Source organism: Pantherophis guttatus, chromosome 4, assembly GCF_059756535.1.
Source record: "Pantherophis guttatus breed Tessera chromosome 4, ASM5975653v1, whole genome shotgun sequence".
NCBI lineage: Eukaryota > Metazoa > Chordata > Lepidosauria > Squamata > Colubridae > Pantherophis > Pantherophis guttatus.
This window is the reverse complement of record NC_142066.1, coordinates 147,070,088-147,097,972: the sequence shown is the minus strand read 5'-3', so window position 1 is coordinate 147,097,972 and position 27,885 is coordinate 147,070,088. Positions and strand designations below refer to the sequence as shown.

The 27,885-nt window shown below is 36.3% G+C and overlaps 1 protein-coding gene and 1 long non-coding RNA gene across 20 annotated transcripts in view; one reads left to right on the top strand and one right to left on the bottom strand.

Annotated features, from left to right (window-relative positions):
- The first annotated feature begins 3,072 nt into the window (after window positions 1-3,072).
- The window catches only part of ZMYND11 (zinc finger MYND-type containing 11), a 115,496-nt gene continuing 90,683 nt past the window's right edge, over window positions 3,073-27,885 (top strand). For 7 of the 19 annotated variants that reach the window (XM_087893045.1, XM_087893053.1, XM_087893051.1 and 4 more), the window contains exon 1: window positions 3,119-3,427. Coding sequence is in view for 7 of the 19 variants with exons in the window: in XM_034402064.3 (XP_034257955.1) it covers window positions 4,416-4,480 (65 nt within the window). In the remaining 12 variants the exon portion in view is untranslated. Of the gene's footprint in view, window positions 3,428-3,471; window positions 3,658-4,284; window positions 4,481-27,885 lie in introns of those variants that run through there. The other 12 variants (XM_034402071.2, XM_034402072.3, XM_034402067.3 and 9 more) reach the window with 9 other exon arrangements.
- On the bottom strand, window positions 22,714-27,232 carry LOC117655032 (uncharacterized). Its single transcript, XR_004588507.3, has 2 exons — window positions 27,136-27,232; window positions 22,714-22,855 (listed from the first exon to the last, which is right to left on the bottom strand). It is a non-coding gene; the product is annotated as an uncharacterized LOC117655032 (long non-coding RNA).

The following is a 27,885-nucleotide window of genomic DNA, read 5'->3' as shown; positions in this document are numbered from 1 at the left end:
TCAAGGACCTTGGAGTACTCATATCAAATGATCTAAGTGCCAAAGCCCACTGTAACAACATCGCCAAAAGGCACTAGGAGTTGTAAATCTAATCTTGCATAGCTTCTTCTCTGGTAATATCACACTACTAACCAGAGCATATGAAACATTTGCTAGACCAATTCTCAAATACAGCTCATCTGTCTGGAACGTGCACTGCATATCGGACATTAATACAATTGAAGGTCTCCAGAAACATTACACAAGAAGAGTCCTCCACTCCTCTGCTAGCAACAAAATACCTTATGCCAACAGACTTGAAATTCTGGGCCTAGAAAACTATGCCGTCTTCAGTATGACCTAAGCGTAGCTCATAAAATTATCTGCTACAATGTCTACCTGTCAATGACTACTTCAGCTTCAGCCACAACAATACACAAGCACACAATAGATACAAAGTTAAGTTAAACAACTCCAAACTCAATTGCAGAAAATATGACTTCAGCAAGAGTGGTCAATGCCTGGAATGCACTACCTGACTCTGTGGTTTCTTCCCCAAATCCCCAAAACTTTAAGCTTAGACTGTCTACTGTTGACCTCACCCCATTCCTAAGAGGTCTGTAAGGGGCGTGCATAAGAACACCAGTGTGCCTACCGTCCCTGTCCTAATGTTTCAGTAACAGTAACAGAGTTGGAAGGGACCTTGGAGGTCATTTAGTCCAACCCCCTGCTCACGCAGGAGACTACTTGTATCTATTTTAGGTATTCAATTCATGCTTATAATTATATAAATTACCTAATACATTCTTGACAAATAAATAAAATAAAATAAAATTCAAGCAATAAATATGCAAGTACACATTATACCTTTTTTACATCTCCTAAATACAATCTTTATGCACTTTAAAATTTAAATACACTACATCAGAAACAAAGAAACAAACAGACCCATAAGAATTGAGAATAGGAACTCATTACACATTTAAACCTAAATGAATTCATCATCATTGGTACGATTTAAGTTTAGAGCAAAACCATTAAACTAAGCAAAATGAAACAAATAAATGCTTTCTATGCAGCATTTTAAAAAATATCTCCCTTGAGTAATGTTTTTTTTATTTTTTTGCTTGAAAAAAATTCCTTAGGCTTCTTTCAAGAGTTTTGAAAAAGTTACAAAGGAATTTGGAAAGTGTAAACATACTTCCTCCCCCCCCCTTCCCGTGTGCTCTCCAGATGCGTCTGGCTTCATTTCCATGATCTCAAGACAACATCGTGTTTGAACAGGCTGTGATCAGAATTGTAATAAAACAGCCAGGCCTGCGCAAAACCTAGCCAATATTTTCATCATCCTCATAAAATGGAAAGTTAATATTATGTACTCTTCTAAAAAATGGTCAGAATTTCTCTATACTGATATGTCTACAATATGATCTCAATGATCTACATAATCTCCATGATTAATTAAACTACAAAGATGTTAATAGCAATATTAATATATTCCTTAATTAGGAATATATGTATTATATTTTAAGATTTCCCTTTCTTACACTTCTTTTAACAGATGCTTATAAAATCTGAAACAAATCAATTTTAATTTCTGATCATTAATATTGTTGCACATTTTATATTTACTGATAATTATTATTTTGCACATTTTACAGATTATACAAGTATGACTGAGTCAGCTACAATTCCTATGGTTAACCAACTAAGATCACCTTGACTTTTAACTCACAACAAATCAACCCAATAGTTTAAAAATAGTTTCACAACAGATAACTCAAATTCTGCATTCCTCCTAGTTATAACCAAAAATATCAAATAGTCCATCTTAACAAGACTGTTATACTATTTCTGTCTAATATAGATCTCACACATCCTCCAACAAAAGAATAAAAGTTTATAAATTCTCAACCTACAATGCGAGTCTTGCCATTCATCACTGCAGTGACTCAGAATGCATTAGATATTAACACTGCAATTAAGAAGCCTCCACCGTCTTACATTTTTTTTATTTGCAATTAGAAAACCCACCTATTTTAGAAACCTGTATATTAATTCTGTGCCAAACTCAGTTTCATAATTTTGCTAGAAGTTCTTTATCTTTGTGAAAGAGTCTTCCATTAAAAAAACCAACCTAAAGACTGAGTACCATTAGTTTGTGCCAATGACTTCCATAATTTTTACAACGTGCAGATTCCTTGGCTGCAATTTGAAAATGGTCCATCGGAATTTCTTCATGATTCAATACACTGAATTCCTTTTGATCGAATGGAATAGCACACAGCTGGACAGGCTATAAAGCACGCTATAAGCACGCAGGCAAATGATTGTTCACTGAAAGGCAACCTTTACACACACACCTTGTCCACCTGTAACTACAGAAGTGCAAAACACAACACCCCAAGAGTTTCACCCAAATTCTGTTCTTTTGAAAGGAATTTCAATATCAAATCCTCTTCCATCAAACAGAATGATAACAGAATACAGGTTTTTTTTCCTCCTCCCAGGGCAGCTAAGATTTCATGTCTCTTTATTAGAAATTTACTGAATTCCATGGTTCCATTTTTTTTTATTTCCAAAAAAAAAAAAATCAATAAATTTGCAAACATATGGGTTTACTGTGCTTAAAATGTAATCATGGATCTATTGCATCATTTTTAATTGTCACCTTTAAATTGGTCAAATTTGCTACCGGCTAATTGTCACCTTAGCTTTTTTAAAAAATATCTTCCACCGCAGAAATAAGAAACCATGAGTACAATGCATGGAATGCTTAGAAATTCAATGATCGTGGTCAATTCTGTATAACAGAGACAAACCGACATCCATAATTGCTCTTTACTGCCTCCACAAATCTTCTCGTAATTTTGGAAATCACGGAAATATGATTAATTTTAAATAAAACTTCCAAAATAGGATGGCAAGGAGAAACGAACGAACAATCGACTTTCCCGTCATCTCTTCATATTGCACATTTATGGTATCGCAACTCAACAGAGATCGTTCCAATAGTTGGAAAAATCGCCTTTCTAGAATGCCATCCGTATCTCTACGCTACATTTAAGGGAGAGAGGGAGGGGAAAGGGGGGAGGGAGCGGTAAGGACGGAAAAAGAAAGAAAGCCACGGCAACTCCATCAGACGCCACTAGAGTTCTCCTTTTTCCGACGATCCGAGGCTGTATCCTAAATCCTGTTTACCCCAGAAAGCTAGAAGTGTGCAGACGGCCAGGAGCGAGGAGGGGGAGAGAGAGAGAGAGAGGGAGAGGGAGAGGGAGAGAGAAGGGGAAAAAATTCAGACACAATAAAACTCCGACGGGGAGAGAAAATATGTAGCAGGCGGAGGAAGCAGCCGCGGCCTCGAGCAGGAATTGCAAACTTTAACCTGCACGAACTTCTTTTTCTCCGCCTGCAGAATCTACAACTGCTAGAGACGCCGCCGGACAAGGTGAGAAAACCCGGCTTCACTCGGGGTGGGAGGAGGAGAAGGAAGAAGAAGAAAAAGAAGAAAAGGGGGGGGAGAAGGGGGGGAAGAAGGTACCGAGAAGAATAATCGAAAAACCCAGTCTTTTGCTGTCCCCGCCCGGTGGAAATCCCGAGCGTCTTTTATTCCCTGGCTTGCAGGGAGTAAGGAGAGACGGGGGTAAAGCAGGGAGAGGCGGCGTCTCGGGGTTGGCGGTGAGAAGAATTCTTGTTTTTTTCTTTTTAAAATAGGATGGAGGATTATAAACATGGCGCCTTAAAAAAAAAAAAAAAAACTACAAAACCTGGGTCTGCTAGAGTCAGCCGAGGGAGGGAGAAGAAGGTTGAATGCGACGGAGGAGGAGAAATAAATGCCGATGGGGGCAGAGATAGAGATGCAGCCACTCCGGAGGTGTGGAAGGGGTGGTGGTGGAGGGGTGGGTGGGGGGCTGGAGGTTGCACAAAATCAGAATACAACGGGGGTGGGGAGTGGTGGGGGACGAAGGCAGGGGTACTAACCGCCTGGAGAAGCAAGCCTACTCGCTCTTGCAGAATGCACGGGAAGGGTGGGGATCTCTTTCTCACTCCACCTTTCCTCCTTTCTTCTACCTCCCGACCCGTTTTTCCCGGAACCTCGTGTGAATCCTGGGGTGCCCCCTTTGCAACCCGGGGGCGGGAGGGGATACTCCATTCAGCCTCGCTCCCGCACGAGACGGGAGATTACGGCGAGGAAGGGGCTTCCCGAACCGACCACCACCACCCCTCCCGCGGCGGCGGCCACCTGCGGGGAAGCGGGGGTGGGGAGGGCGCGGGGGAAGAAGGGGGTGTGCATATGCCCGTCGCGAGGCGGGAGCAAAAGACGGAGTGGGGAGCAACTCCGTCCCTGGGAAGGCCTGCTCGGACGGGGAACCCGGGAGTCGCGTGACTGGAGAGGCCTGGGCGGGTCGCCCTGTTTCGCAGCCGCAGCCTTCTGGATGGGCCTCCCGCTCGGAGACGCCCGCGCTCGCTTTCTAGCTTCGCTGGGGCGGCTTTGGAGCAGGTCTGGGCCGTATAATGGCAGGCAGGGGTGTGGGCGAGGAAGGAGGAAAGCCAGGCCTGAAGGGAAGGAGGCTTTCGTGGTCTCTGCCATAAAATCCTCTCCGGTGGGCTTGGGGTTTGGTTTAATCCTGGTTTGAAGTAGGAAGGGGAAGTTTTTGCATCCCTCAATCAAGGGGAGGGGGAAGGAAGGTTGAAGTTGAAAACGGTGACGGTGGGCGAATTGAGGATGAAGATGGTCATGATAATTGATAGTAGTATCGGGCTGTCTTGCTTTTGCAAGGATAAAAAGGATTGAACTCCAGCCTGTCTGGACCGAAGTAATATGTCTCTTAGAAGGTTTGAAGGACACAGGTACCACTCCTCTCCCCCCCTACAAAAAAAACCCAAAAATTAATCAGGAGACCGGGTCAAGGGGAGGCACCTTCCAAAGGATGAAGATTGAAGGCATATGCAGAAAAAAGTACACCTTTGCTCACCCCTCTTTTTTATCTATATAAATTGCTCATGAAGCATTGCTTTAGTGTTTCCTGGAAAATATTTTCTCTGCTTTTTTAAAAAACCAAGTTACTAGATGGCTGGGGGGGGGGTTTCTACTAGTGAGTTTGTAATAGACTGACATGGTGTACCTCCAGTTTAATGGATGACAGATTTATGTTAATCTGGCTGAGTTGCTAATAGTCATTATTTTGTATTAATTAACACTTTTTTTTTCCTTTTAAGGCTGCAGGGTTATCTAGAGAATAAAGTCCAAATGAATAAGCCAGAATGAACTTGGTGGGTTTTGTTTGCTTATCTGTTCAGTTTATAGCCCACCGTTCCTTGAGCTTGATAACAAAGTCATCCTTGCACAAGATTTCAAGAGGCCTGGAAGAGACTGCACAGGTGGTTCTCTTGTGGCTGGTTGTGAGGATTCAGATTCCTCTACCAGATACAATGATTGGGTTGACTTGTGGTTTTGTGTTCTGCTCTTGCAGTAAGGTTAGGAATTGTTATATGTGTCTAAAGATATGATAAGCTTTCAAAAACAGATTTATTCCAACCTTAAATGTTTTTCCATCTAACCAAAGCTGGATTTGCTCAAGTTCAAAGAGTTGATGCAGAATTCTTCACAACTTGTTGTGCTCTAGATTGGATACATGCCATTTATTTTTATCCAAGGGTGTTGTTTTCCTTGTCCCTACTTAATTAGGTGTCCTTTGAGAAGGCATTTTCTTACATAACACCTACATCTTAAACTACATTGAGCAGACAAATAAAAATAATATTAATCTAAATGCTGAAATTTTCTACATGAAATGCATATTTAATCCAGAAGCTGATCCACCAATGATGGGTATGTACATTGGAAACCTTTGCTCTCCAGAAGAAATGCCCCAAAACTCACATAATTAAATTATCATATTAAATGAATGTCTCAAATATGAATTTCATTATCTGATTTTACCAGCACAAACCCATTTCAGAACAACAAATTTAATATCTGTTTTTGTTTCCACCATGATGTTTGAATTCCAGCATCTAAATCCTACAACATCTTTTAATTATGAAAACAAATCATGAATAGGATAGAAATTTAGCAAAAAATAAAAATAGGACTAGTTATATTGAGTGGTCATTATAAAATGTGCAAAACTATAGAGTGTTTTGTAATAATGGGGTGTTAAAACAGATCTGTGGACAGCTCCTGTTTTAAATACAATTCCATACACTGTAACCAAGTCAGGTAATGCTTGAAACTTCCCCATTTTGGGATAGATCTATGGCAGCATCTCTCCTCTCTATTTGGAAGCCCACTCTTAAAAGCTATAGCATTTCATGACGTCTTGCAAGAATTTATGATCAGTCCTATCAGAAGCATGATTGAAATCTGGAACATGGTCAGCTGGACAGTTAATATAATTCCTCCTAAAAACCCTTTCTAATTTTTGCAAAATAGTTGTCAGTAATGAGAATTAAAGCAGCAAGATAGATGGGTAGAGTTATATTTAATAAATGGCAAATGTAACTGAAAGATCTAGCAGTCATTTTCTATAAAACCATACCTTCCAATTAAAAGGTGAAAATAATTTTTGATCAGAAGATCGCTTATTTTGATTTGTTATAACATGTGAAGCATGTTGTTTAAGGAAATTTGCTTGAGGAAGCAAATTTAAATGGACCCTCTTGTCCAACCATAACCAAGTTTTCATATCTCTTTTGGACTGACAACCTAAGTCTTGGATATCTCTATCAGATAAAACAGTTGAGAAAATGAGATAGTTCTGCAGGACATAAATTAATTTGACACTTTTCACATTGGCTTCAAAGTAGGCTGCAAGCCAAAGATTGCCTTAGTTGGCTTGATGACTGATCTGTGTCTGACAGTTAACAAAATAACTTCTTTGGTTTTTTTAAAAAAAAATCTGATTTTTTTTTTTTATACCATCAGCCATGGTATCTATCCATTTGAATCCTTTTGGACATTTGGAAACCGGAGCATTGCTATACATTGCTCTATTCTCTATAATTTTTCAGTAACGTCTTTAAGTTAGACACTAATGCTGTTTTACAGTTGATAATTGGCTGTACCAGAGCAAATAAACTAAAGCTAAATTCAAATAAGAGTAGAGCTAATTGTAGAAGATGGCAGTTGATGTATCTTTCTGTTAATAGCACCAATTTGAGCTAGTGATTAAGGCACCAAGCTAGAAACCAGAGATTGAGTTCATATCCCACCTTAGTTGTGAAATCCAGCTGGATGATTTTGAGCCATTCTGATTTCTTAGATTGAAACCAGAATCATCATCTTTTACCTTTGGTCAATACCTTCACTTTTAGAATGAAATAACCTAAAGTGAGATAGGTGCTATCTATATAACATTGCCTCTGTAGGTTTGACATCACACAAAATTGAAAGAGACAATGCTACACCTGTCCTAAAAGCATTATACTGGCTACCAGTTTGCTTTCAAATGGGATACAATATGCTTATTGTTCTCTTTGAAATGTTATTTAGCTTGGGGTCAGATTTCCTGAGAAAATGCCTTCATACCTAAGAAGTTTGTGCCTTCACCACAATTCAGAATTCTGATGAATTCAGAATTCATCTGAAGAGCTGTGTCTATACCTAGCACAGGCTTATCTAAGGGTAACTTGTTCCAATTCTTGCTCCAGTTTTTTTGGAATGCATTCTGAACTGAAAGTAAATTCCTTGCTTGCTTTTAAACTTTAAAAATGGCTTTGAATAGGCATTTAATTTTTGATTATTTTGATCCATTTTAGTTTCTCATACTATCCCTACTTCTACTAATAGCAATAATATTGTGTGAGACATGAATGTATTTGGGCCTGACAGATGGAAACTAGCGTAAATCTAAAGCATTTTGAGTTTATACTAAAAGTAATTTTAGTTTAAACTTTCTTTAAAAAATTCATGGGACGATCCTATTATTGTGACCAATTAGCTAGTATACTGGCTATAAATGTTACATTATAGTTTTCATTTTATGACAGGCCAAATCTGGGTTGCAAAGTTCTAAATGATAAATTGATGTCAATACTGCAGAGAAAGTCAGAAAAGTCTAACTTTGCCTCTTTCTATTGGTTATCCAGATTTTTTCAGCACAGATATGGCATGATTATTCTGTCTCATCTTTAATTTCTATTTGTCATCTTATCAGCCTTGAATCAAAGAGAAGATACTTAGGATTTTCATTAAGCAGAGATTGAAGTAGGATTCAGAGCAATGTTTCCCAACTGCCCAGTAACAGTTCAGAATAGTTTTTCTTTATATAATAATGTCAGTATTTTGTTCAGAAGTGATAAGTTCCAATTAAAAGCAAAGCATGTAGGCATGTAGAGAATTGGAGAGAATAATTTGTATTAGAACATAATTTGGAGATTTAATCTCTAGAATCTCCATTTTAAAAGTTTTTGCTGCCCTGCTTGGGAATTATTGAAGGTGGTGGAGATGGATAAGTTAAGCTGTTTTTACTTTATCATATGATTTTATTGTCATATTTATCCAGAAAGTATTGATATCTGAAGCAACAGCTTCAACTAATATTTACATTTCATTTGGTCTTTCACTATGGAGTTCTGGGTAGGACCAAAATCTTTTTGTAGTCCATTTTTCCACCTTATTTGTTGTTGTTGTTGTTGTTTTAGGTTATTAGGACTATAATGATTAAGCCTGTATTCAAACACAGTTTTCTGTTTGACAGTATCTCAGAAAGAGTTAGGTTAATGTGTTTAGGCATGCTATTTATTTGGAAAAGATTCAAGCAACAAACACTGCATTTTTTTTAAAAAAAAGTGAGTTCATGCAATGTTATATAGCAGGAATGTATACTAGACAGATTAATCTAGAATAATTCTCTCAAATGGACAGTTGCCAAAAGGAGGAAAATGAATAGGGATTATTCTGTATATGGTGTTTTTTAAAGAGATTAGTAGTTTTTGTTACTGTATTTTTCTGGCACTCTCAATTTAGAAAATGAAGACTTTAAAATATTAGGCTATTAGGAAATGTTTCCTTGTTTATTTGAGCAGAGTAGTATTGCCTAACTTTATCAGGGTTTTTCATTACAGTTATTTTATAGAATTGGAAGGTGACAAGAAGCATTAATTGAAAATGGTCTTAAAAGAAGTAAAAACATCCAAGATATCAAATTATTGAATATGTTACAATATAATTTGATTTTGACATTTTGACATTTGAAAATGTTTTTTTGCAAGACAGGTATTATTTACTATAACATATAGTAGAAATAAGATGGAAGAAACTAGATGGAAAAACATGTGAAAAGTACCAATTCTTTTTGCTGAATGTTCATCGTTGTAACCCTAGCACTCTTACACAATTTGCAAATGTTGGTCAATCCTTTAAAGCCAATGATGATCTGAAAGAATACAGGGATTGTGTTTATTTGTGGAATCCTTGGTGCTGTTGAATTTAGTGGTTTTTTTACAGATGTTTCATTACCAAACTAGGCAACATCATCAGTATTATGATGCTATGTTTTGTTTGTTCGTTTGCTTTACTATCTTAAATTGGAAGTACAGTACAGCCAGGATCATAAGTTTTACAGACTTGCATTTAAAACATGCTGAACCATCAAAGAAATGATTACTTATTTGCTGTGGATGTTCATGGGTATCTGATGGCTTTGCAGCCTTACTATATTGTCAAATATTACATTTGAAGTAATAAACTCTACTTTTTAATGAGCTATTCCTTTGTAATTTGCATAGGCAGGCACCCAATTGCTTAGCATTGTTGGTACTGGCTGACTATCTTAGGGTTTATTTGCAAATTATGTTTCTGTTTTCATTGTTGCACAGAAATTTAATTGCTCACTTTTGCTGTTATGTATTAGAAAATAGGTGGTTTTTCCCCTAATTAATTAAAAGCAGTATTCAAAGATAAATCTATTGCAATGCAACCTAACACTGGAGAATAATCATAGCATTTCTTTGAAGGCAATCGGGATCATTCTTATAACATTACTTGTTACAGTTTTGTGCACTAGAGTTTTGTCGTTTAATGAATGTTTGGAATGATAGTTAATTTTATTGGTTGCTAATTAGAATGGCTGTATATTATCTAAACAAGCTCAGTAGAGCAGCTTGGTCTGTTTACTGATAGAAGGTTTAGTGAATTGTATATATTCACCATCCTGATTTCTAAAAAAAAGTGAATTGCTACAAAAGTAGAAGAATGGGAAATGTGTTTATAGACTGGAAAAATACGTTTCATTCCTTAGCAGGAACTTTTGCTTTACTTTTACATTATTTAATGGTTTATTTAATTGGATTTGTACCCCACCCTTTTGCATTGGTGAACACATAGCAAAAACTTCAAGAACAATACAAATGTGTTTTACTTGCCAGAGAAATGCCATGCAATGCTAATATGTAATCGGTAGGTATATTAAGAGCCAGCCTCAGAAGTCTGGGTGGTCAGACTCTCCTGACTTAAATCATTTTCACTCTGTGTTAATGTTAAATATGCTGTCTGGTAACCTTGATGTTAAGGATCCTCACAGAATAAGGTTACTGTAAATTATATGTTTAATGATAAGAACAATTTGTTTAACAGATTCTTGGATCTCCTGCCTCCTTATTATCAGTACCTCCGTGCGTATAGTCTCCCACAAAGTGCAAATTAGGTCCAGCTTTTTCAGTCAGGAATTTCATGTACTCTTTTAATTTTGACTTCAACTAAAAAGGCTGGTGATAAAACGTGGGCCTGGCTTTATTTCTGGAATACTGGGAATGAACTTTACTCTTCATTTCTACAAATTACTCTCTTTATTGTCTTAGTTTCATTAACATTTCTATTAACAACCGTTGATTTAATCTAATTTTTTGCCTTGTAAAATTATCATTAATAAAAATATTTTTGTATTCCTCAATTTTTAAATTTGAAGCTTTTGATTGAGAGTGAAATTATAAATTGGAACTTAATTTCAGTCATTGTTTAAAAACAAATATTTTTATTCAAGTTTTTATTCCTTTTATCAGTTAAATTACACTTGGCAACAATAATATAAAATTCCATGCAAAATTCCTCTGGGTTTATAAAATCCATTTCTTTTCAAGGCACTGCTTACTTAATAATCTTTAGATTTTGTTTTAAGAAAATGTATTATATCAGTTATTAGGCAAATGCTGTTGGGAAAAAAATCATTCATTAAGATCTTGTGGATCCTAAGAAGCATGAGGTTTAGAGTCAGTTGATCAAATGTGACGAAAATACAAATATTCCAATACTTTGTATCACATTTTTGAAAGCATGTTGCCATTATATTTACATCTTATTTCTCTTATGAAGGTTGCAAGTTTGAATTGTAACACTTTTCAACCTAGAGTAGTTCTTCTTAAACATCTTTCTCTCTGGGCATTTTTCACTTTTAAAAATTATGGAGACTCCAAAAATAATTTGCATGGGTTACCTATAAAGGTAGTCCTTGTTGAATAACTACTTGTTTAGCAACTGCTTAGTTACAGTGGTGCTGAATGATGGGGATTTACAAGGGTCTTTATAGTTGCATGGATCCCTATGTCACATGATTGCAATTTGGGTGTTTAGCAACCACCTTGGTGTTATGACAATAGCAATAGCACTTAGACTTATACACCACTTTGCAGTGCTTTACAGCCCTCTCCAAGCAGTTTACTGAGCCAGCATATTGCCCCCAACAATCTGGGTCCTTATCTTACCCACCTCAGAAGGATGGAAGGCTGAGTCAACCTTGAGCCAGTCGGGATTGAACTCCTGGCTGTGGGGAGAGTCAGCCTGCAATCCTGCACTTTAACCCCTGCACTATTATGGCTCCCACAGCCACGTGATCACTATTTATAGCCTTCACAGCCAGCTTCTGACAAATGATGTCAATAGCAAAGCTGATAGAAGATTACAAACAAAGATCACATTACACAGGGCACTGTAACTGCACAGGATTCTCTTAATGAGAGCAACTGGGAACTGTCGCAATTTCCGTCATAAGTAGGCACGATCGTTTATGTGATTTACAACAGGGTCACTTAGCAACAGATTTGCCAGTCCCAATTACCACTATTAAGCAAGGATTACCTGTATTTACCATCTTAAAAATTAAAATTGACATGTTCGCTGCTCTATCCCTCCTCACAGTTTGAGAAATCTCTAGGATTGTATTATTTTTCAATGTGAGCTGGAAAGTGTTTTTGATTTTGTATCCCCGAGAGATCTTGGAGGATCTCCAAGTGTCCCAGGGCCACACTTTAAGAAATACTGTCCTAGAGCATTCGTGATATTTATCCAATCATTTTTTTTCTCCCCTGCATTTGAAAAATTTGATTTCCTCAGTGATATAGAGATGAGGTGAATGTTGCCCTTTCAGCTGCTGGTTTATGAACTTGCAACAGATGAAGAACAGGTACAATTCTTTTTATCCAAATAATTGTTTAATTATGGAACTGATACTAATGATATAATGGGTCCACTTTAGTGCAATGAGAGGAATGCTGTAGTTTGATTCAGGGTGGATTTGATTTAAATCAAGTTGATTTAAATCACAATTTAAATCATGATTTAAATCACTAGTAAAAAGGCTTGATTTAAATCAACTCGATTTAAAACTATCATCTCTGCTACTCCTTTGACCCATTGTTGACTCACCGATAGTCCCAGTGTTGCAGAATATACAGCCTCATGCTACATAACTAAGCTCCATTTCATGCTGAATAAACTAAATTATTTATGTATCTTAAATAGAAAACTGTCTTACGATAGATTTTTACCCCAAAAGTTTTTTATTAAAATAAATTCGATAAAAATCAAAAAAATCCGATTTAAATCAAAAAATTCCGATTTAAATCAAAAAAATCTGATTTTTTTTAAAAAAGCATTGATTTTTATCCACCCTGGTTTGATTTATTAAAAGGATATAATCTGATGCCAAGCAAAGCAGCCTGATACCTATATGTTACAAGAAGTAGAACTTGTGGCCATAATTATGAAATGTAATAGCAATGTGGTTATAAAACACAACATCATGTGATCATTCCAACTTAGCAGTTTCAGTTTTTATCATTAGCTGAAGCCTATATGATTGCATCATCTCATAGTCATGTGACTATTTGCCAGCAATTCTACTTTCTCTCATTAGCCGAACCATATGTGCTGAACCATATGTGCATCTTACAGACTTGTGATTGCCATTTACAACCTCTTGCTGGCTTCCCCATTGCCTTTGCTGAGAGTGAAGGTTGCATATGGCGATCATGTGACAATTGTTGCAACGTCATAATTGCAAGCTGGTTTCCAAGCACCCACATTGCAATAGTACCACAACATCAAAGAACTACTGTAAATATCCATCATTTAAGCACCATCATAAGTTTGAATGGTCACTGAATAAATGTGACTGTATATACTTTACAAATAAATTTACACAGAGGTAGTCCTCGACTTAGAACCATTAGTTGGTCAACTATTCGCAGTTATGATGGTGCTGATAAAAGTTAGTTACAACTAGTCCTCATGCTAATAACCGTTGCAGCAATACATGATCCAGATTCAGATGCTTGACAGTTGGCATGTTTTTAATGCCGGCTGCAGCATCCTGGGATCATTTATGACCATTTATGACCTGACAAGCAAAATCAATGGTGGACGCTGGATTCGTTTAACAACTACCACAAAAGGTCATAAAATTGCGCATGACTACTTTAATGACTGTGTTGTTTAGCGATAGAAGCTATGATTCCAATTATGGTTGTTAGTAAAGAAGTACCTATATATAAATAATGAATAAAGATAAACAGTTCACATGATTTGCAAACTCTGGTTAAATTTTGTATTGGCATTGAATAGATGATATATATCAATATATGTCTTGTTTAAGAGGCGCAGAGGTTAGAATGCAGTATTGCAGGCTACTTCTGGTGACTGCCGGCTGCCTGCAATTTGACAGTTCGAATCTTACCAAGCTCAAGCTTGACTCAGCCTTCCATCCTTCCGAGGTCGGTAAAACGAGGACCCAGATTGTTGGGAGCAATATACTGACTCTGTCTATATACAGAGAGGGCTGTAAAGCACTGTGAAGCAGTATATAAGTCTTAAGTGCTATTGCTATTACTATTGCTATTGTTCTGCTTGCTTAGCAGCATACAGATGTCATAATAATCACACACATATTATCTCACGTGATTTTGGACTTCTGAAGCTAAGATTAGAACAAGAAGCTAAGGTTAAGTAACGAAAATGTTTAATTAATATGTCCTCTGTCATATTGTCATCCAACAAACTTGGATATACTGTATTTTTTGCAGTATTAAAACGCACTGGAGTATAAGACACCCCTACCTTTTTTGGTGAGGAAAAGAAGAAAAAGAAATATTCCTCTGCCTCTGAGCAATTTTGCCTCGTTGCAGCAAACAGCCTGCTTTACTTTCATTTTCGTTTTCAGCATAGCTTGATTAGCACAAGGAAAAAAAAAATCTGCTCCAGCAATTTACCTCTTTGAAGCAAGCAGCAGAGCCCTGCAAAACAGGTGAGAGCAAATCAGCTGAGAGTCTGGAAGCCGATAGAATCAACTTGTGCTAATTAACCTGTGCTGAAGCTGAAAGGAGCTGTTTTTCGTTGCTGTTTGCTTGCAAGGAGATAAGTGCTGCAAGGCAGAGGCCAAAGGGTGGAGGCTAGTGGTTGGGCGGGGCTACATTTGGTGTATAAGGTGCACCCAAATTTTCACCCCCTTTTAGGGGCGAATAAGGTGCATTTTATACTCCGAAAAATACGGTATGTATAAAATTGTTCAGTGACTAAATAAGCCTCTTTGCTTTGATTAATGTTATGGCACACAAACAATGATGAATCTTTTTAATGTATGATTTCTGAAGTATACAGAATTTTATTTCTTTCCTGTTTCTTTCATCCACTTTGACCCCTTATATTTGCCTTTGAGATAAATAAAACTTAATAGGCATACCTAAGACAATTGGAATATTATTCTGTAATGAGCAATGAATTGATCCAAGAATTTTCTGGGAGTTGTTGGTTGATACATTATGGAAGAAAAAAATTGGGTTGTGAGCTGGGAGTGGCAGATAAGTTAAGGATCTACAAAAACAGATATTTAAGAAAGTTTGCCTAGCTGGGAAATTCTGGGAGTTGAAGTCCATACACCTTCTTAAAGTGCCACGGTTCAGAAATATGGCACTATTGTAGAAAAAAAATGTAAGAAAATTTTAATTTTATTTTTATTTTTATGCATAAAATAATCAGAATCTTTGCTCAACAGTTCATTTAATGACCGAAGTTACGTCACTTCAAAAAGTGACATCATCATTCTTGCAGCATGCCCATGGTCATGTGATCAAAATTCAATGCTTGGCAACTGACTCATATTTATGATGACTACAGTTATTGCCTTTTGCGAACTTCTGACAAGCAAAGTCAGTGGGAAGGCAGATTCACTTAACAACCGGGTTACTGACTTAACAATTGCAGTGATTCATTTAACAACTTTTGCAAGAAATATCGTAAATTGGACTCACATAACAAATGTCTCACTTAGCAACAGACATTTTGGGCTCAATTGTAGTCCTAAAGTGAGAACTACCTGTATTCTTCTGAGAGGAAATAAAGAAATTCTGGGGGAGGACCAGGAATTTTCTAAGCACAAAGCATGTCAATTACTACTAGACAGTGCCCTCTAAACTAAGATATATGGGGGATTTTATTGTAATTCGCTGTAGTTCAGAAAACATTTTTGTCAGTGACTAATGAATAATGAAAACAGAAAGCCTTATTCCCCCCTGAATTAGTCTCCTAAATTGAAAAATAATTAAGATTAAATTCATGAAAACAGGTATGTAATCACAAGAGCAATTTAGCAATGGCCCAGATTCCGCTAATATGTAAAATTATTTCTATTGGGTATATTTTGTACAACATATGGAGTTTGTCTTGTCTTGACAAGAGTTTCTTTTGTCTACTGTTGGTTTTTATTCTTTTTTAATGTCAGCTGCCCAAAACAGTCTGCAGGGGAATGGCCTTAATCTAACAGACAAATACAAATCAAAATAACATGTTTGCTATAGTACAGAGGTGTCAAACTCAAGGCCCGTGGGCTGGATGCGGCCCACAGAGTGCTTGGATCCAGCCCATGAGGCTGGCCTGGAAACAGCAAAGGACCAGCCCATGGTGCCTCTGCTAGTGAAATGGAGCTCGGGAGGGGGGACACCACACATGCCCCCCCCAAGTTCTGTTTTCACTACAGAGGGCTATCAAAACAAACTAAAAACAAAAGAAATGTTTCCCCTTTTGTATTTGAGCATGCAAGAAGGGACAGGAAAGGAGAAAAGGAAAGACAAAGAAAAAGATGGGAAGATGAGAAGAGAGCAAGGAAGGAAAGAGGAGAAGGTAGAAGGTATTGACTCAGCCTTCCATCCTTTCTAAGGTAGAAGGTATTGACTCAGCCTTCCATCCTTTCTAAGGTAGGTAAAATGAGGACCCGATTTGTGGGGGCAATAAGCTGACTTTGTATAAAATATATAAAAGTATGAAGGCTATTGCTTAATGCCTTGTAAGCCCCCCTGAGTCTCCGGAGAAGGGCGGCATATAAATAAAAAAAAAAGGAAAAAGAAGAATGAAAAGTGAAGGGAAGGAAGGAAGGATATTATATTGAGAGGGAGGGAGAGTCTGAGGGAAGTCCTGCCTTAGCACATGGCCACCACAGGTGCCCCTGACAGGAGTCCCATGTCACACCCACCATGGCCATACCCACCCCTAGCTACATCTACCATGCCCCCTGGCCATGCCCCCCTGGCCATTCGAGGTCAAACACAATCCTGATGCGGCCCTCTATGAAATCGAGTTTGACACTCCTGCTATAGTAAGTCAAGTAACTTATTTCTCAAAAGTGGAACCCATAGTTTAGAAGTTACCGTATTTTTCGGAGTATAAGACGCACCGGAGTATAAGACGCACCTACCTTTTTCGTTGTGTTTTTTTTGGGGGGGGGGACAAACACACATACAAACATACAATGTATTTTCTTTGAACAGAGTGTTTGGCTGGTTCACAAATTTAAACAGTGTTTAGTCATTTCAATTAAATTTACAATTTCTATATTTCCTTTTTGCCATATTTATTCCTCATCTATTTTTTTAAAAAAAACCAATATTACCCTTCATTCTCATCTCTAATCAAATTCAATTTTTCCCTTCTATTTTTCCTTTCTATTCTATATTATACCCTTTCCCATTGTCATCTATTTTTATATCCATCCTCACATTGGTTAATTATTTAATATTACAATTGTTTAATACAAACTCAACACTTTTATATAAATCAATTAGTTATAACTATGTTTTTTGTATATTAATCAATATGAACATGAATATTCCAATTATTTCCATGCAAACCAATTTCTTACAAATCAATTAATTATATTTACCAATAATAATAAACCAAATAATTTCCCTCATATATTTCTCCAAACCACAATTTAACAATTTCTGCTTTCAACACAATATACAATTAATAGTATCTCAATTATTGCAATTTCCTAGTTAAATAGAGCTTTTTTTCTTTTGTGTTTTAAAATCTTGAACTCTCCTCTTTTGCCCTAAATTTCCCATTGTTTGCACCTACCTTTTTTGGTGAGAAAAAAGAAAAAGAAATCTCTCTCTGTCTCATTTTGTCACTTTGCAGCAAAGAGCCTGCTTTACTTTCAGTTTTGTTTTTTCAGCATAGCTAGGGGAAAAAAAATCTGCTCCAGCACTCCTCTCCAAGGAGGAGAGCCCTGCGCAAAACAGCTGAGAGCAAATCAGCTGAGAGTCAGGAGGCCGATCTAATTAACTTGTGCTAATTAACCTATGCTGAAGCTGAAAGGGGCTGTTTTTTCTTGCTGTTTGCTTCCAAGAAGGTAACTGCTGCGAGGCACAGGCCAAAGGGTGGGAGCCAGTGGGTGGGCAGGGCTACATTTGGTGTATAAGACACACCTAAATTTTCACCCCCTTTTGGGGGGTAAAAAGGTGCGTCTTATACTCCAAAAAATACGGTATATTTTTAATTGGAAATTAAGGAAATAAAGACAATAATGAATTGTGTTTAAAGATTTAATAAATAATAGTTTAGAATGAGAGTCTCAAGATACTTCTTTCAGTCATTGATGCTACACTTCAACGTTCATCAGAAAAAAATGGGTAGGTTGCTACCAGTTCGCACCGGTAAGGGAGAACCGGTAGCGGTAAATTGGCGAGAGTCGCAGAACCTGTAGTAATGGCTGGCTGGCCACACCTCCGAACCGGTCCCCCGGTCACCGCCCCGCCCAGTCACTTTCTTCTTCTCCTCACCACCCAGGCGGCTTCCCTACCTAAGCTGCCTTCCCACGTGGTGCCTGCCCTGCGCCCCAACTGAGTTGCATCCCCCCCACGCCCCGTTTTGGCTCCCAGGAGCTGCAGGGAGGCTTGCTAAGCCCAAAATGGGGCACGGGGTTGATTCCCTGCAATCCCCAGGAAGTAAAAACAGGCTGCGGGGGGGGGAGGGGCTTCAAGGGAGAAAGGAAGAAAGAAATCCTCACTGTTTAGGGATCCCCATGTGCACTGAGCTTGAGTTGAGAGCCTATTGTAAGTGCCTGCTAGCTAGCCTTGTTCAGGCTAAGTTACAAAACGTTTCAAAATGTCTGGCTTTTCTTCCTCCTACCAAAGGCCTTCTGGGGTTCTTCACAGGAAGGGAGAAAGGAGAAAGGGAGGGAGAAAGAAAGAAAGAAAGAAAGGAAAGAAAGAAAGGAAAGAAAGAAAGAAAGAAAGAAAGAAAGAAAGAAAGAAAGAAAGAAAGAAGGGGGAGGGAGGGAGGGAAGGGTAAACCCTTTTACTCACACTTCATCCTCACTGTTTGGGGATCCCCACGTGCACTGAGCTTGAGTTGAGAGCTTATTATAATTGCCTTCACTAGCTGTCCTTGCTCAGGCTAAGCTACAAAACATTTCAAAATGTCTGGCTTTTCTTCCTCCTATCAAAGACCTTCTGGGGTTCTCCCTCTCCAAAGGGAGAAAGGAGAAAGGGAGGGAGGGAGAAAGCAAGAAAGAGAGAGAGAAAGAGAGGGAGGGAGGGAGGGAAAGGTAAACCCTTTTACTCACACTTTATCCTCACTGTTTGGGGATCCCCATGTGCACTGAGCTTGAGTTGAGAGTTTACTATAAGTGGCTGCTAGCTATACTTGCTCAGGCTAAGCTAATCAATAGTGGAGCTCTAAGAATGCCAGATGATCAATGGGCATGTTCTGAGTTTCAAAATGTCTGGCTTTTCTTCCTTCTACCAAAGACCTTCTGGAGTTCTTCATAGAAAGGGAGAAAGGAGAAAAAGAGAGAGAGAAAGAAGAAAGAAAGAGAGAAAGAAAGAAAGAGAAAGAAAGAAAAAGAGGAAGGAAGGGAGAGAGAGAATGCAGGTATTTCTTAATAGAGGCTTGAACTTTCCTGAAATTAGATCAAGCCCTACATCACTTAGCCCAATGTATCAGTTTAAATTGTTATTGAATTATTTTTGGTATATATACTACATTCTCTTGTGTAATTTAGTTACAGAGTAAAACTAGTCCATTATGTCTCAAAATAAAAGGGAGATCAAAAATCCAATTAGTGCCATGTAAATTCTGGAATCCCCAAAGACCTTTTTCATTGTATTTATTAAACAAATTTATATAGCTACCCAACTCATATACAGTGACTTTATCACTTTCAAGTAGTTCTCAATGTGTCAATCTCTTTGCTACTCTTATTTCCTCCACCAAAATTCTATTATAAATAATATTACCACACATTACAGCTTGAATTTTGTGTATTTGCACCAGTAATTTTCAGAAAAAATATTTATTCCTCTCTTACGTAGTTATTTAGAAGTAGCTTCATATGTCAGTTTACTTTTACCATTAAAAAAATGTTTTGTTGCATTATATGACTGCAAAACCCTTTTAACAGTTTCATGTAACAGGAAATATCCAATAACAATTTTGAAAGTAGTTGTCATAACCACAAACACCTTCCCCCAAAAAAGGCAGAGAAACAGAGAGAAAGAGAGAAAGAAAGAGGAAGGGAAAGAGAGAAAAAAAAAACCTCGGTGCTATTATTTTTAATTGTTCCTTTATTTATCATCTGTTAATATTTTACACTGTCCCTACACCTAGAGTGATTTTACTGCCTTTTGCCCAGGGCTACCACATATTTTTCAGGGATTTGCATGCATTCAATATCTATAGTCCAGAGCATACCTTATTTTTCGCATTATAAGACGTACCGGAGTATAAGACACACCTACCTTTTTTGGTTGTTTTTTCTTAAAAAAGGATTTTTTTTATTTTTTAGACAAACACACATACAAACATACAATGTATTTTCTTTGAACAGAGTATTTGGCTGGTTCACAAATTTAAACAGTATTTAGTCATTTCAATTAAATTTACAATTTCCATATTTCCTTTTTGCCATATTTATTCCTCATTTATTTTTTTTAAAAAAACCAATATTACCCTTCATTCTCATCTCTAATCTTAATCAAATTCAATTTTTCCCTTCTATTTTATATTATACCCCTTCCCATTGTCATCTATTTTTATATCCATCCTCACATTGGTTAATTATGTAATATTACAATTGTTTAATACAAATTCAACATTTTTATATAAATCAATTAGTTATATGACTATCTTTTTTGTATATTAATCAATATGAACATGAATATTCCAATTATTTCCATGCAATCCAATTTCTTACAAATCAATTAATTATATTTACCAATAATAATAAACCAAATAACTTCCCCCATATATTCCTCCAAACCACAACTTAACCATTTCTGCTTTCAACACAATATACAGTTAATAGTATCTCAATTATTACAATTCCCTAAATAGAGCTTTCCCCTTATGTTACTCATTTTCACATCTTAAATTCTCCCAATAACCCAAAGTTTTACCCATATAGAAAAATATTCCAATTATTATTCATTTCATTTTTACAATCATGATTTCCCATTTATTTCCTACTACTATTCATATTTCAATTCTAAATATGTATAACATCTTTCTCTTTCATTTCTTTTTCTCCTTTCCCATTTTTATTTTTGCCTTTTTTCTTTTGTGTTTTAAAATCTTGAACTCCCCTCTTTTGCCCTAAATTTCCCACCTACCTTTGTTCACACCTACCTTTTTTGGTGAGGAAAAAGAAAAAGAAATCTCTCTCTGCCTCATTTTGCCACGTTGGAGCAAAGCTTTCAGTTTCGTTTTTCAGCATAGCTAGGGAAAAAAATCTGCTCCAGCACTCTTTGCATCAAGCAGCAGAGCCCTGCGCAGAACAGCTGAGAGCAAATCGGCTGAGAGTCGGGAGGTCGATCTAATCAACTTCTGCTAATTAACCTATGCTGAAGCTGAAAGGAGCTGTTTTTTCTTGCTGTTTGCTTGCAAGAAGGTAACTGCTGGAAGCACAGGCCAAAGGGTGGGAGCCAGTGGGTGGGCAGGGCTACATTTGGTGTATAAGACACACTTAAATTTTCACCCCCTTATGGGAGGTAAAAAGGTGCATCTTATACTCCGAAAAATACGATAAATATGTATGTGTTTATTTTGTACATCAGGTTGCATAAGTCCATTTTAATATGATATTCCTTTTGATGTGATGTTTTGTATACATACAGAGAAAGAAGCATACTTACGATCTTTGACTTTTACGCTTGCTGTCAAATATCAGCCATAATACTAATTACTGTTTTGAACAATATGCACAAATGGCTATTTTATACATGAAATTATGAATTGAAATATTTCTGCACCTATATTGGTTCTCACTGTCAGGAAGTTTCTACTTAGTTTTAGGTTGCTTCTCTCTGTTCAGTTTCCATCCATTGCTTCTTATTTTGCCTTCTGGTGCTTTGGAAAATACATTACCTATACATTCTTTCTGGCAGCCCCTTAAAAGTCTGTTGCCTATCACACTTTTGGGCAAAGCATGTGAGCCATTTCCTCCTTTCAGTGGTCCTTGAAAGTACATCTATAGTATGTAGATAATAAAGTTGAAAAAAGGTGAACAACATTTTTACAGAACTATAGATATACATTGAGGCTGGGTGTGACAAGGAATGGCTGAGAGGGGAGGGGCAAGGCGAGGGACCCCTTGACGTGAATGACATTGAGTTGGTCATACCCTCCCAGTCACATGACCATGAAGCCACACCCACAAAATAAGCCACGGCCACAGAACTGGTAGTAAAAAATTTTAGAACCCATCCCTGGGAAAAAATGTATCAAATTAGAGGTTCTCAAATTAGATGATGATCTCCTGGAGATTCTGATTAAACTTTTTGTTTTAAAGAAAGCTGATCAGCACTGGCAAAACCGTCTCCAGTTTTGGTTGGGCAAATCCAAACCAGACATTTACAAACAAAGCCAGTAGCAAAGCCCCAAATGAGTTTTGAGAATTGCTAAACTTGTAGGGCTAGCCAATTGCCTACTACAGCTGTGGTTTTCCACTAGCAGGTGACTTCCAGAGTCTAGTAACATAAACTTTGGCAGTGTCTTTAGAGATGTGCATGTGTTAATGGAATTCCAGTATTTTTATATGTAATGTTAGATTTCTAGTCCTTCAAAATGGAACATTTTTGTTAGGTAGTAACAGAAAAACTAAAAATGATGAATATACTAAAAGTTTTAATAAATGTTTATGGAAGATACACTGAAAGTTATATCTTTTAATAAACTAATATTTATGCTTGCGTCCAGAGGAAATAATTTATTTGAAGGTGGGTGTCACATAGTTTGGAAGTCACATTTGGTAAACAAAACAAATAGAAAAAAATTCTCCTTGTTTTCTGTAATTTTTCCTGCTGCTTTTGTTGTGTCAGACTGAAGAGTTTCCTAAAATAAGCAAAATTAGACCAGGTTTATGTGAATGCTGGTTGATCAATTTTCCATGATAAAGTTGAAATGAAAACTTTTAAGTTGACTTTTACAGATTTTACCAAAATGTGTATTGGTAGGTATTGAGAAAAAGATCTTTAACAGAAGATGAAGGAAACATACAAAGTGGGAAATCTATTATTATTAACCAGGATAATCCACATATTAAAATTAGCTTTTCATTGAATGCAATTGGCAAGGTAGATAACAAAAGAAGTCCAGTTTTTTTTAATATTGTATGTGCATTATGAGATGATTTGATAGTAAAACTTCAAATTAATGTGGATTTTCAAATGAATTGTATTGCCCATGGTTTTTTTTAGCTATTTGGATTATTGTGTTCATCAACTTGTTTATCTGACAGTAATAATGTCACCTTATTTCTCACAATGAAGTGTATGTTGTGTATATAAAATACTGAGTCTCAGAAGTTATGTTATCTCACAATTTTTGACTTTTGACTTTTGCAAAAATTCTTCATTTATCTAGAAAAGCAAGCAAGTGCAATATATTTTACATTTGGAAGAAATGTATTCATTTTTTCCAAATAATACTTTGAAATCAGAGCTTTAATATGTTGGTTTGGTATTAATTAAATTTTCAGTTTAAATTAACGCATGAAACTAAATACAATATAATTTTAAACAAGATCTATCTAGTCTTATCGAGAAATTATACCCATTGTATATGGAACGCTATAATTCTCTTTCGTAAGACTAGTTTTCACAGGAATACAGTACGTGTACTTTCTAGTTCTTCCTTGAATTTATATCAACATAGACACTTCTTAGTGATGGTCTTTACATTATTATAATAAGGCAGAGACCACACAACCACAATATAAGAGTTTAACACTGCTGCTGCATCTTCTCATTAAGATCGGAAACAGTAGCTTTTTCCTGTTTTCAACCACACTAGGCAAAAAATGTACTTATACTGCACTCTCAGTTCCGTCTCCAGTGTCACCTTTTCAGTATCCTCCATCTGTCCATTGTCCTCAACTGTTCGCCAAGGAACCAATAAATATTCATTTATTTATTCAGAATATTTACAGCCTGTTGCCTTATGCCTGAACACATCACCAAATAATAAGAAAAATGTTAAATCAGAGAATGATGAAGCAGAAACAAACAAACAAAAAAAAGCATCCCTTAAGTAAGAAGTTACTAGGAGGAAAAATATATATAAATTTCCGGGTCTTACAAGCCAGCAAATGTGATGGGAAAGAAAGCAGCAAAAGGAGAAGAAGGTGCTCTCTCAGAAGAGATTCCTAGATAATGGTCCTATATCAATGAGAAGATCTTATTTTGATTGACTTCTGTTTTCATTAGAGGATTTCAAACATTTGAAGGAGCAGCCATCTTTTCAGAATCACAGCCTCTCATTTTGAGAAGGGCTTATGGCAGCAGCTCTGTTCTTGCTTTGTTTCTGCAAGAATCTCATCAGCTTTGTGGCATTACAAGACAGAAAGCATAGGGAATCAACTTTGATTGCCATTTTCTTCCCACAGATTAATCTTGTAAATCGATTGTGGGGAGGACATTTTGTCCTGCATGATTTTGAAAGTATTAAAAATTGCTCAAATGCAGCTTGTCTTTAACTGAATGCATCTTGCTGCACTTAAAAATTTCATATTTGTATTAGCTAATTAATTATATTTTTATGCACTCAGCCATTAATTAAATCATGTCTCACTCTATTGACCGAAATAAAAACAATCTAAATACATTTTTAGCTTTGTATCTAATTTGCACGGATGGAAATGTAATTAATTTTTTAAAATAACGCTCATTATTTTTGTCACTGTGGTTTAAAAAATTAAAACAAATTAATTTTGATATTTCACTCAATAAAAATTAGTCTTAATATTTATAGTGGCAAATACTGTGTTGAATGAATGATCATAAACTAGGGCTACCGATTTACTGCTTTTTGTTTAGCAACCCTGACAATACAAGTAGGGATTTTTAAATTTTAAATCATGCATGTCTTTTCTGCACACCTGCTTTATTTACACAATAGCTGCAATTCACATTTTTTGTTGTCTGATGCTGGAGATATAAAGATAAATCTCTAAAACAGCAGCATTTTGCAATTCTGATACCTAATGAATTGATGACAGATATTTTTATGTAACGCTTTGAAAGCTCACTTCTATTCATATGTAATTATGGGAAGCATTGTAACAAATCACTGCACTTTTGAAAGATCTCACAAGAACAGGGATGTCAGTTGCAGTGATCTGGCTAAAATCCAGAATCAGTAATTAGGTTGTGCTATTCTGAATTCCTCTTTCTGCAGCTTCAGTCGAGTATTATGCCTATTATTTATTTACAGAGAAACAACATATGAATATTGGCCATTTGCAGCACAGTGTTATTTGCTGTGCATAATAGCAAAATTTTCCTTTCCTCAAATTTGGTGCACAAAATAAATACTAAAATGGGACATACCTTATAGGCCACAAGGTGGACTTTAGATTAAAGAGAGGAAGAAGATAGGGGAGGGTATACATTGCACTTGATACTAGTATGAAATGGAGGAAGAATACGAAATGACAACATTATAAATGTTTTAAATAAAAATTAAGTGAAAAGAAATGGCACAGATCTACTTTCATAAGGTTTGCAAACAAGAATTATCAAGGCATTGTGCGACCCTCCCCATCTGATTTTATAAACGAGAGAAGACAGTAAATTTAGATTATTCTAGAGAACAGACAGGAAGTGACTTGCAGAGATATAAGTTTCTATTTCCCTGTTCCCTTCTGTTTGTTTATCTGAGTCCACAGTATGTTCATCTCATTGAATATTGTATATTTGATATATCTGAGGCCTGTTTTAGCTGGACTTGTGTTATGTTGATCTTTAATCGTTTTATTTAAAAAACACCTATTTAGGATTTGAATCCTAAAAGTATATATGTGAATAATTCTAATGAACAATAAGTGGAGAGGCCTTGTGTCATCTTGGTTATCCTCTGGAGAGCAATTTGGTCCAATTTCAAATTAAAGATAAAGAACCGAGAAAGAGAGTCTGGGGACTTTGATGTTGTCTTTCAAAACATGAATATTTGAAAAGCAAGTTTAGAGGTCAACTGGTTAAAGTAAACTTGAATTTCATTTCTCTTTTTAGAATATTTATTCAAATGTGAAAGAGTATATATATTTATGCAAGTTAGTGATCTCCTATAATCTATTTTTATTGATATGTAAATAGCTATGGTAAATCAATATATGCCCCCACTTCCACTTTCACTATGGTATTTAATGATTACTTTTCTCTTTTAAAGAAAATGAAGAGAATGCATAATTTAGTAAGAGTCTTATATACATCTGTAATTGGACCGTCAGCATACATATATAAATAAAAAAGTAAATTGTACTTTCTACTCAGATCACCATTAGTTCTCCAAATTTGCAGGAAAAGGTATTTTCCAATCTAGTTTCTTAAGGTGCTAAGAATAAAATTGTAGGGTTTCTGTTTGCAAAATACATTGATTATTCTCTATAATCCTAGCCAGAAGCCTGGTAGGTTTCATTATATGAATCTGTCATTTGTTTTTTGCTAAAAACACTAAAATCAGAAGCTTTTCTTTTTTAAAAAATCCAGTATTCTGTAGAAAATGGAAAGATTAGAAAGAAAATGTAATTGTATTAAGTTGCTTTCTTATTAAAAAGCTCTTTTACTGAAAATACATTCTGCTGTGGTCTATGTGCATTTATACACTTGGTTAATGATAGTAGTTTCATCCACCATGGTAGAGTATGAACAAGGATACATGCTTTGCGTGTGCATCAACAAGATGAAAGGTCTAATTAAATGGGTGTTGCATGCATGTGAATGGGATTTAAGCAGTCCCAGATCTGTACATGGCAATCAAATGCTGGCAGAGAAAAACCCATTTCTTTTTACAGGCTGGATTGCAGGCTGCACTTCAGAATTTATTGTACTGAGATACTTATTTAAATAATATTAAGAACAACATGTTGTGTACGTTCCACAATCAGGAATACAGGAAAAAGTCAAGGGCAGATAAATCTGGGTAAAAAGAATGTTATGTCCATTTTGCTTTAAACAAGCAGATTGAAGCTGCAAATGAAAGACCTCTGGTAGTGGTAATATCAGTTTTGTTGTATTGTGAATGCATGTGAATGCAAATAGAGCTGCCATGTTATGCTTGCTTAATATAGAGTAGATTTTTATCATATAAAAACGTTTGTGATCTAAAGATGGTACCTTTTTGTAGTCAAATGCCCAGCTGGTCAAGATCAGGTTTATGGAGATTCTCAGTTATTCAGGTCATGGTTTTCTGTTGCCTCTTGAAAAAAAGCAGCTTTGAGTCAAGATCAGGTTGTTTTACAAGTGGCTGTCATTTGCTTCCTTATATCTTAAATTTAGATAACGAATGAGCTCAGTACCTTTGATTTGAGATCCTAGATATGTTCTCCATGTCGAGTTATTTGTAAAAATAATAAAGGTGGGATACAAGTAAATAAATTTATCAGATACAAGTATTTTTTAGTAATTTGCAATGAATATTTCTCTTCTGTCATTCAAACTTACAAGAAATAAAACACCATGAAATTCATTTTAGTTCTTCCTACTGCCATATGTCAATTTATAGTGGCCTTTATATTTTGTCTAAAATATGGGACTAGGATGATGGCCTAGTGGTGAACATTCTCATTTCTCACTTGGAAAGTTGAGAGTTCAATCCTAGGTAGTGGCAGATGTTTTTCCCTCAGAGCTAAGAACTAAGTGTGATGTCAGGAAAGGCATCCGACCAGTATGTTCAGCTCCATCCAATCACTCTGACTTTACCCTGAATTAAGGGATTACAGGATAGTAAAAAGAGTGGGTTTTTTCATGTCTAAAATAGGGGTTGTATGTATATCAATATAAACCTTAATCTATTCCATTTACAAGACTTCATGTTGAAAATAATGCCACTACGGTATTAAAAACTATATTCTTAGTAAGTCAAGG